This window comes from Pistacia vera, unplaced genomic scaffold (assembly GCF_008641045.1).
Source record: "Pistacia vera cultivar Batoury unplaced genomic scaffold, PisVer_v2 Contig397, whole genome shotgun sequence".
NCBI classification, from domain to species: Eukaryota; Viridiplantae; Streptophyta; class Magnoliopsida; order Sapindales; family Anacardiaceae; genus Pistacia; species Pistacia vera.
Genome location: NW_022196220.1, coordinates 295,185 through 306,280, shown reverse-complemented (window position 1 = coordinate 306,280; position 11,096 = coordinate 295,185). Strand labels below are relative to the sequence as shown.

Genomic DNA, 11,096 nt, shown 5'->3' with positions numbered 1-11,096 from the left:
AATCAATGGTGTAGATTGTCTTTGTACGTGTCTTTGTAAAATTAGTATTGCTCATATATATATATATATAGCTGAATATCCATATGAGTTCATCGCCACATGACACATTTTGAAAGCTCTAAAATTGCTCCATTTTGACACATTAGATTGACAAACCAATCAAATTGCTCTATCTCGGGACGTTGGGTTGATAATTATTGTTCCATCTATAATTATTAATTAATTAAAAAAATAAAATCTGTATTAATAATTAATAATACAGGTGCATTGCATTAGTATTCTAAAGGTCTAAACGTAATGACACCTTGAATTTATGATTGTCATATAGTTGAATTTTATTGATGATGATGTAGACAATATTAATTACTGCATTGATATTTCAAAGTCTAAATAAATAGATATAAAGATTGGATTACATAGGTGTATTGTATTGGTTGTATTAATAATTAATAATAATACTAATGATATAGGTGTATTGCATTGATATTCTAAAGGTCTAACCATAATAACACATTGGATTTGTGATTGTCATGTGATTGAATTTTATTGGTGATGATGTAGACTATTAATTGTTGCATTGGTATTTCAAAGTCTAAATAAATAAACATAAAGATTGGATTATGTAGGTGCATTGCATTAGTAGTAAAATCATACCTGTTTATTAATAATTATATAAGTGCATTGTATTGACATTGCAAACATTTTTTCGTATTCAATTTGTATTTAATTGTGTTGGCATTCAAAATATCTAAATAAGGGGTTATAAAAGGGGCGTATGTTCAGTTGTGTATTATCGCAATATGTTAGTTGGTGTCAACAATACGTCTGGTATTTTTTTAATTGTTTAAAGGTCATGTTAATTAGTGTCAATAATACGTATGTTCTTCATGATTTTGTTAATTGATGATTTTTTATTTATTTATGTTTTTTTTTGTATAGTGGTTTGCATGGGAGACGAAAGGGCGGGGCTCGATCATAGCTATCGATCTACAGTGAATCTTGACCCTCCATTCGTCGAGCAATCTCGGCCCTTGGACATGGCCATGTGTCAACCATCCACGAGAGGCGATGAATCGTCAGACTACCATAATCATAACCGTCGTCGTATGTTGCCTCAACTTCGCGCGTGGACAACTATAGTTGCCCACACGCGACGAAAAGTAACTACCAAAGGCTGCCACATTTTAATGCGACATGATCGCGTGGAATTTACACAACTATCATTTCTTTTCAAATTCCGAGTTTGTCAAGAGTATCGTATAAGAGAAAAGGTCCAAGTATAGAGTACATCGACTGGGCATGAGTCCGACTCTCAAAGCTCAACTGCATATGCATCCAATGCCCTACCGATAATGTCGAACTTGATATCAAATCGAGCAATAGTCTTCGAAGCTCAAAACGAGCATCAAATACTAGGGAGCATATGTTGTGTGTGATTTTTCCATGAAGCTCGGAGAGTTGTGAGGTAATAGCTCGATCCAAAATCAGTTCGACTCAATTGACTGTTAGACCCAGCATAAGCTCGTCGAGTTGTAGCTCGACCTAGCACAAGTTAATCGCGACCAATCCTTACGGTTGTTCAACCAGCTCACAGATAACTCCAGATCCCGGATATCTCGAAAGGGATCAGATTGACAATAATCCTAGCGCAATCTCAGCGCTCAAACCCAAGAATATCGGAATTGCATTCAAATTTAATTGTAATCCCTTTATTTTCGCTCTTTCTTTTGTACAAAATTTGTATATAAACCCCCTCCAATGATGAGAAAGGGGTTAGAAAACATTTATAGGATTGTCATTGTAAGCTCTCATAGCAAATACAATAACAGTGGACGTATGCTTAAGAGTTCAACTCGCCGAACCACTTTAAAAATCTATTTGTCATTTACTTTACTGCTATGATTATTTATTCACTGCGCTGATTACCCGTAATCAAACACACATTAGTTTCAATCCTGATTAGGTTGATCGAATCACTCTAGTTGGTGTAATTCTTGCATCAACAAAATAGTTTTCCAATACATAAAAATATCAAGAGTAAACGACTTTTTCCCACCCAAGGTTTGGCCTAATGACACTTTCCCACCCAAAAAGTTTCAAAATACAATTTTACTACCTAAACGTTATGTTTCATTAATAATTTTCATTAAATACAGTGATATGCATTGCGAAAACGAAAATATCTTTTACTATTTGACTTATTTTTATTATTATTATTATTATCTAGACCGAAACTGACGGCAGGCAACAATGTCGCTTGAACGATGAACGGCAAGCAAGTTGGCAGAGGCGTGGTGGGGATTTTGTAAAGTGGGGTCAGTGAAGCAGGAGGTGGTGACGGCTTGGATTTTGGCCATCAGATCGGTCAAAATTCGACTAGAAGCAGCGAAACCCTAATCCAAACGGCATTGACAAACGGTGGAGCAATCAGGCAATGGTCAAGGTGGTTTTGGAGTATGAAGATCGGGGAATCTGGTGGTAGTGACATCTTGGTTTTTTGCTACCGAAATCGATAGAAATTCGGCTAGAAATGGGAAAACCCTTATCCAAACGGCGTTGATGAACAGTGGGAGCAATTAGGCAATAGTCAAGGGGGTTTTGGAGTATGGAGGTCGCGGTATCTGGTGGTGGCAAAGGGGCAGGCCAACGCACGGTTTTGGTGGTGCTGGACGCTCGCTCGTGTTGTCTTGTGCACAGTAGCTTTGTGTGCACGCTACCTTGCTAGTTACTGGGGCTTTTAGTTAGGGCAATAGGTCGAACATGTGGTGGGCTTGGATGGAGCAGCAAGGTTGGAGAGATGGGGGAATGACCGGCAACTAGAAAAATCAACACAATAGCAACACAAACACTTCATATAGCAAACCACAATTCAACACCAAAAAAATACAATCGTTATGTAGGGGATTAGGGTCGCAAAACGCGATTGTCTCGCAACGGTGGTACAGGTCACAATGGCAAAATGGCAAGTGGGGAAGGCCAATAAAGGGTAGGGTTTTGAAGAGGTAGGGAAGGGGATTGTAGGGTGGTGACAGTGGTGATTTTTGGTGTCTAAAACAGCTGGAATCGAGTTGTGAAACAGTGAGTTTGCGCAAAGATGCAGTGGTCGCTCGACCAGTGATTGGAGACGGAAATATGGCCGACTTTTATTTGTATCCTATTTCAATTTTCAGAAATATTGAAATGTTAATTGACCATTCTGCCCTTACTTATAACAAACTTTTAACCATCCTGTCCTTCTTCACAACGAAATTTACTGACATAAGTTAACTATGTGGTGGGTAGTAAAGCTGTATTTTGAAACTTTTTGGGTGAGAAAGTGTCATTAGACCAAACCTTGGGTGGGAAAGTCGTTTACTCAAATATCACTGATAATGTCATCCATGACTGTATACAACAATATACAGTAAAATATGGTCATTTACATTAAACAAACCTCTGTTAATTAATTTTCATATCTATAAACTGTAACGGATTAGACATAATAAAGTATAGTTAGTACTTTGATTTTTTACCTTCTTCGTTGAATATTGCGGCGTGTGAAATGGAATACATTATACAAAAATCATTCTGATCATCATAAATAGGATGATTTAACGTTATACACCTCTTTTTTAAGTATAATTCTTATGTAAAGCATGGTTGTTAGTATCCTACGATACCCGATACGTATTATACGATATGATTTGATACAGGTCACCAACGATACGTATCAGATAGTGTATCCTAAACTATTCGATACGTTGATATGTATCATACGATACGATACGTATCCGTTCGTATCCTTAAAAATATCGATATAAATCGATACGATTTTATTAATTTGGGCCAAAAGTCCAAAAAAAAATTCGGGTCGAAACCGGATTATCCAACCCGATTCACTAAAACCTGTCCAAATTTATCTATTTTACATGAGAAAGTAAAGAGGAATATGTATTGCCCATTTTACATGATAATAATAATATAAGTGGAGATATAGATTGACATTGATCTTGGAATTTTGTGATTAATTTTTATTATGTAATACCGTAATTTAAAGTCAATAATACCATAAAATTCTTTTATTAATCTTGGGGATTATATTAATTTTTAGAAAATTTTGATTATTTTATTAATTTTTTTGAAAAAGACGTATCTTACGATACGATACAATACGCGATACACGATTTAAAAAATTAGATTTTCGATACACGATACGATACACGATTTGATAACCATGATGTAAAGGACAATAACTCATGAAATAATATGGGTATCCTTTGAGATCAAATCATATTCTTTTATCGAGCTAGTCAAGCAACCTCATCTAAGAATATGTAGTTACTTTTCTTCTTTATCGGGCAACATCTTCTGAATCCTCTCGATGAAGCTTAACATCGTCTGCAAACCCTTTTCATCTGCAATAAGAAAAAATAAAGTTTCTATTAATAAATCATGAATGGATAAGTGAGGGAGGGAAGGAGGATTCAGTAAATTACCAAGTCTGGGTATTGTGTGACCCTTGGGATGATTAATTATAACAGGGTCCACACAGGATTCCAAGAGTTGCAATCCATAAGGCTTCAGAAAGTCTTGCTCTCCTGCAACAACACAATTTTTGTGAGTCATCAACAATACTCAAATTGAACGCTACTTGGCCCAATCCATCAATTTTGTAAAATTGCGCTGAAATGAAACGAATATATAAAAAAGAGTAATACTCTGGAAACGCTAAATTAGAGTCGTGATAAGGTATATGGATTCGAACAGAATTAAAAAAAGGAAAATGGAGAAGAATGTGATACCTAAAAAATGGAGGTTGGGGCATTGAATCGGAGAAGCATATGCAATCTCAGCCACTGATTGTGATTTAAACTTTGCCCCACCAATAATAATAAGAAACTTTATTTTTGGAACTTTCGTAAGGGCTACGCCCTGCCAGCCAGAAACAAACAATAGCTTAACAGCAAGCGTAGGTGAATTGTTGGCTGACTGTAAAATTCAAAGCAGTTGTCTTCATTGACTAATCGTAACTTCAACGTACCTTCGCCTGTAATCCAATTAGCCCGGCCGACAGTATCGCCCCCTAATATTGCACAAAACGCGCCATGAATTAAATTAATCATGAAAGACAAATTGTTTTTCTAATTTTAAAAACTAGTTCAAATTGCAGGCGGAAACCTGTGAAAATCCCATAAGACCATCGAACGGTCCATGTTTGATCATGAAATCCTCGATGTAAGCAAGGCAATCGTCAAAGTTGATGTACTCGGTAAATTCCTGATAGAAGAAAACAACATAAACACCAAGACCAACCATGGTTCTTTAAAAATATGTTCAGAATAAAACCAGAATTTTGTAGTATCTTTAAAGAAAACAGAATATATAATCTAATCTGACCTTGTTGAATTGGAACCACTCATAATAAGGAGGATCAAAGATGCCTTCAACTTCAGATTTTCCTTGTGAGGGAAAAGGCGCATCTGGGAAAACAAGATCCAACTTCTCCAGTACTTGTTGAGGCCATTTCTCTGACTGTATTTTGAAAATCTTTCCACTTGTTCTAAATCCATGGAGACATAAAAATCTTGGTTTCTTCGGAATTTCAGCTTCACTTCCCATCTTCAAAGTTTCTGAAAGTTTTAATTTTGGTATTGGTTTCACGACATAAGCGATCGACAGGATTTGAGGCTATATGCGTTCCGATAATTTTGGAGGTGCGGCTCTAAATTTATAGGCCACTTGGGCCGCGTGTGATGCCCACCCGCAAGATTTGTTGAGATACTGGGGCTGCGCGGCTCCAGATTGTCAAAGTAAACAGGCGGTGGAGATGGTCCTTTGGTTTGTTCTCAACGGCTGTGATCTTGCGAGGAAACTTAATGAGGTGTAGGTGTGAGTGTGAGTAGTGTGAACACGTTTTTCATCAGTCACATTTAAATTAGGAATCATACTACATAACAAAATCTGGAATTCATACTCATTGAATTGTAATATTAATATACAATAATACTTTAAGTTTATATATCTTAGGGTATGTTTGGTATGCTCAATTGTTGAATTATATAGTATAAGAGGTATCGTATAATATTAAATATGATATTTGGTAAAACTCTGTATTATATTAACGAATATAATGTTTGATAGACTTTGCACTATATTAACATAATGTATAATATTTAATGCATATTCATTATAACAGGTATTACCGTGCAAAAGGGTATGTCAAGTGTTGTATCGTATTGTTTTTATTCACTTCAATAACTTTTTAATTAATTACTTAACTTAAAAAAATTATTGTTTGTAATTAATATAAATAAATGCAAACTTTTATTCCTTTTTGAAATATCTTTTTGATATTTTAAGTTTCACTAATTATTTTTATTAAAAAATTAATTTTTTAACAAATATTTACATAATTTATATAAATTTAAGTTGCAGGTAAAAGAAGTTAGTGTTATAATAATAAAATATCAAAATTTAAACAAATAAATTAATTTAATACACGGAAGAATATATTATATTATATATTTCATTTAGTATTATAGACTGCATAACAGAGTGCACATTCATTATAGCAGAGTGCACCAAACGGGTCTTCACTAATTAATATTTATCTGAAAATTAGGCACAATCTTAAATGCATAGTATTAATTAACATTCGATTTTCAATAGTTTAGTTTGGAGAGGGGAAGATCCAAGTTATGTCGAGACATCTTTTAATGAATTACTTTTGGGTAATCGAGTGATATGATGGAGATTTTTAGATGTATTATTTAAGAGGTCTTGAGTTTGAATTATTCTTTGAGTGCTAATAAGGATAACTGTAGAAGCTATTATTTGATCAATAATTTAAAGATCTCGAAATATTAGTTGAGATCTAAATAAATTATTTCAAACACTTCAATCATTTAAAAAAAAAAAAAAAATCTAATAATGAAGACCCTACAAACCATGGCATCTCCCTGTAGTGCGGCTAGTGCCCCAATATTCAACTTGATAACATCATATTGCAGGGTCCACCAGCCTTCTCTAACATTGCCATTTCCAAATTTCCACCCACTTAATTAACATGCTCAATTTATTTTTAAACGACCTTCAGTTTTGAGTCATGTTCCATAATTAATTGCTTCATTTTATGTTCATTCATTTAAATTTGTTGTTCAGTTACATTATCAATCAAATGTCCTAGTCATTACAAATACAATTGTCGCAACAGTTTTTAGAACTAACAATGTTACACAATTAACGGTTGACTCATAAATTTATAAGATTAATAAGCTGTTCTTAAAATTTATCGTTAAAAATAGCCACTTCAAAGTTCAAACTTCAAACCACGGCGAAATTGTCCATAACTAACTTATAAACCAAAGTATTACTAACCAATTACGTTACGCCACGTATGAAATCACTGTCTCTTACGGTAAAACATACTCCACATGATTTTAAACCCAGACGATATAACAACAAAAAAACAGAACTTCCAGTACCATCTGATTATCAAAACCAACGGTGATCCATCTGTCGACCACGTCATATAACATTTCTTTGAAAATTTCCAAAATCAAAAGCAATCCGCGTCGATATAATTTTGCTCCAACGGTAGACGCAACGTTCAAGAATCGCTCGGTAAAGGTCGTCTTCGTCCAGGCCAATTTCTCAATGGCTTCCAATTCTCACAGGGGTGGTACCGGCGGCTCCTTTTACGGCGGCGCCGCTCCTTATAGATCAAGGTGCTCATGTTTTAATTCAAGACGAAAAATTTAATTTCTAATTAATTGAACTGAGGATTAAAATATTCTTTTCTTTTTCATCTTTGTCGGTGTATAAAGAGAGGGTCTAAGCACGAGACCTGTTGCTGGTTCGGATGAAATACAATTGCGGATCGATCCGATGAATGCTGACCTGGACGATGAGATCACCGGTCTCCGTAGCCAAGTCAGGCAGTTAAGAAACGTAAGTTATTAAAATTAACAAATATATTTTTATTCACAATCTATTATATAGACTATTGAAACTCCACACACACACACACACACACACACATATATGTATAATTTGGAGTTTATGGATGATTGTTAGGGTATTTGGCGAGATTATGCTTGACAATTTTTTTTGATTTATGTATCTTAGTATCTTACTTTTATGATATCTGTATGTCTTAGGCTTTATGGTTTGTTGTGAGGTTAATGTTAGTTAATATTCAAAGTAGGGTTCGTGGTTTTATTGATTACAAGTATTTGCAATTTTTATAATGGTGAGAATTGTGTGTTTCTTGTGTGAAATCTGGGGCTCACCTGGGGCAGTGCAAGAACTTTGAAGAATGTGAAAAATTTCACGAATGGAGTTTAGGAAACAAATCCTTTCCACCTGACAATATCGCACTTTGAGTTGCTACGTTTGTTCAGATATGTATTGTTAGGAAGGTGTTGGGGAATTTGTGGATGAGCTTGGCGATAAATACTTAACAAGTACTGAAAAACTGAATTTCCTGATGAGTGTTATTGTATAGTTGAACGAGGATATACTTTTTCCTTTTCTTGAAGTAATCTTTCTTCTAAAACTCTCCATTGGCATCAATTTTTTTTTTTTTTTTTTTCTCATGGGGCGATAAATTTGATTTATAGCCTGCTTTTAGATTTGAAATCGCTCTTTTGTCTTGTTTTTATCTCTTATTGAAGTATGGTGGTGCAGGTTGCTCATGACATACATTCAGAAGCAACATTTCAGAAGGATTTCTTAGATCAGCTGGTATGCTATTAAATCTACATAAACTTTTGCTCAATAAAAAAAGTGTGTTTTGATTTCCGGTTTGCTGTGAATTCTTAATGTTGGAATGTTCTAACTTCTGTGGCTCAAGTACATGAAATTTCAAATTTGTGGAGTGAAAAGAGAAATGAGGAGTGGTGAAAAGCGAAAAGTAGTGTTATGATAAACAACATTAAAGTGATTATATGCAGAACTCTAAATTTCAGTACTTTATTTGTTGGGATCATTTTAAACATTGCTGCTGGTTGGCGTAGTAACACAGAATCATGTTCTGAAAATTTCAGTACTTTATCTGCTGGGATCCTTTTTCCCGAAAGTGCTGGTGAAATGCATGATAATCAGTTCACGATCTTTAGATGGCATTTTAAATTTAAGTGAGGTCTAACATTTGACTTGTCATGTTCTACCCAAGTATGTTTCATTTCTCCTCGTTGCATTTACTAGAAAACAGTCAGGAAATATAGATGCATTAGGCGCCTTTTGCTGCATTTACTAGAAAATAGTCAGTAAATATTAGGCGCCTTTGGCTGTTTAAGACTTCTTTTAGTGAAGAGGAGACACCGTTTTTGTATGTATTTGGCACTTATAGGAGGGATGAATTTATTATGATCTTCTTTCCAACCAACAAACTTATTAAAGGCCCTACTGCCTCCTGAAAGCTTAATTTCATATTGTGACAGCAAATGACCCTGATCAAAGCTCAAGCAGGTGTGAAGAACAATATGAGGAGATTAAACAAGAGCATTGTCAAACACGGTTCAAACCATATTGTTCATGTTGTTCTTTTTGCACTACTTCTTTTCACTGTGCTCTACCTGTGGTCTAAAATGTTCAGACGATGAGGTTGGTGCACCTGCCTGCACAATTAGCATACTAAAAATCTGTTGAATGAAGGCAATATGGTTTCTGGCTGTGCCGAAGGGTTATTGCACAGGTTTTTTATGTAAAAGCCTTTTCAAATGACCTTTGCAGATGTAATGATATTTTTAAATCTGTTGGTTTTAGGTTTTCGTATACCATAGACAGATTGTTAGTTCCAGTGTGAATGATCTGAGTATTACTACATAATGTTATTCTCTAGCTTTGACAAATGATCTCAACACTAGTGAAAGCATTGTTAATTCCATTTAAGCTTGTAAAAACTTTATTCTATCAGCACTGTGAAATGATAAATGAATTACATACTAGCATACACAGGCTCCTGAATTTCCCTGAGGTTTGATTAAATGACCCCTAGTGGCTTTTTCTAGTTTACTGATTCTCACTTGGTTGCTTGCCCACTCTGCAAAGAAGGTTTCATTATGGCCAACTTGACCATTTTTGTAAAAGTCAAAACACTCTGGACCACGCATAGGAGAAGGGCACTCCTTGCCGAGCGGGTCCCAGCATGCGCCTTGGTGCTTCATCCCGGATTGGTCAGCCATCCAGTGATGTGCATACTGGCCTACACCTGCAAGCTCCAACCATCCTTTGGGAAAGAACTCCATTACACTACTGTTGCGCTCCATGAAGAACATGTTTATCAGTTGTGCTCCATGAAGAACATGTTTATCAGTTGTGCTCCATGCGGTGATGCAACAATGTCAGTGTTACTCATTACTCTTATCTGAATCAATAGTACAATTGGTTGTTAGTCATTACATATGGTTATTAGTTACAACCATAGTTGTCCTTTTACAATCATTTGAATTTTCCATGATTTACTTTTGCCAGAGAAATGTTTTTAGAAAACCTTACAAAAATCGATTAGCAGCTTTTAAACGGGTTTGTACTGGCCATAAATCCATTGAATTACCTCTCGATCATAGCCAACAAGTGTCTACTGAATAATGTGTTTAAAGTTTACCTGGAAGTGCAGTTGGAGAAAAGCCACAAACCTGGTCACAGAAGCTGAGATCTTCTGATTGAGCCACCTTCAGTATGCAACCCTCCACCCGTGCGCATTCGTTTGCAAATATATTAATCACGGCAGTTGCATTCTTGAATGATCTTGCACCTCTCCTCATTAGCAAGGTTGGCCTTATAATTGGCTGCCCTTTTTCATTGGCTTCTTGTCCCTCACCCGCACGGTTTATGCTGCAACTTGCCCTGGCTTTGCATCTCAACAAGTCAAAAACCTCGAGTTTCCTTGCCTTTCCCATGCTACCTTCGTTATGCCGCATTCAAAGTTCGCTTGCATGAGATGATGTAGCCATGATCCTATTCTAGCTCTGAGCTCCCCCCAATGGAACAGTACCCATCTTGTTGGCTTCAAGCAACCATTCTTTATAGACCAGCTAACAAAAGGAGTCATGGCGCACATTCCGTGCCACAAATTTCCATAGTCATAGTAAGAGTCTGACACGAATGTGAGG

At 35.7% G+C, this 11,096-nt stretch overlaps 2 protein-coding genes across 2 annotated transcripts; one reads left to right on the top strand and one right to left on the bottom strand.

Moving 5' to 3' along the window:
• Nucleotides 1-4,263: 4,263 nt before the first annotated feature.
• On the bottom strand, nucleotides 4,264-5,781 carry LOC116141303 (uncharacterized hydrolase C22A12.06c). Its single transcript, XM_031426823.1, has 6 exons — nucleotides 5,377-5,781; nucleotides 5,158-5,256; nucleotides 5,021-5,062; nucleotides 4,782-4,911; nucleotides 4,476-4,577; nucleotides 4,264-4,394 (listed from the first exon to the last, which is right to left on the bottom strand). Exons 1-6 carry the CDS (start codon nucleotides 5,596-5,598, stop codon nucleotides 4,318-4,320), a joined length of 672 nt encoding a protein of 223 aa, XP_031282683.1. The 5' UTR covers nucleotides 5,599-5,781; the 3' UTR covers nucleotides 4,264-4,317.
• Nucleotides 5,782-7,474: 1,693 nt separating this feature from the next.
• On the top strand, nucleotides 7,475-9,932 carry LOC116141292 (bet1-like protein At4g14600). The gene is made up of 4 exons (XM_031426809.1): nucleotides 7,475-7,706; nucleotides 7,806-7,929; nucleotides 8,668-8,724; nucleotides 9,423-9,932. Exons 1-4 carry the CDS (start codon nucleotides 7,636-7,638, stop codon nucleotides 9,582-9,584), a joined length of 414 nt encoding a protein of 137 aa, XP_031282669.1. The 5' UTR covers nucleotides 7,475-7,635; the 3' UTR covers nucleotides 9,585-9,932.
• Nucleotides 9,933-11,096: the final 1,164 nt, after the last annotated feature.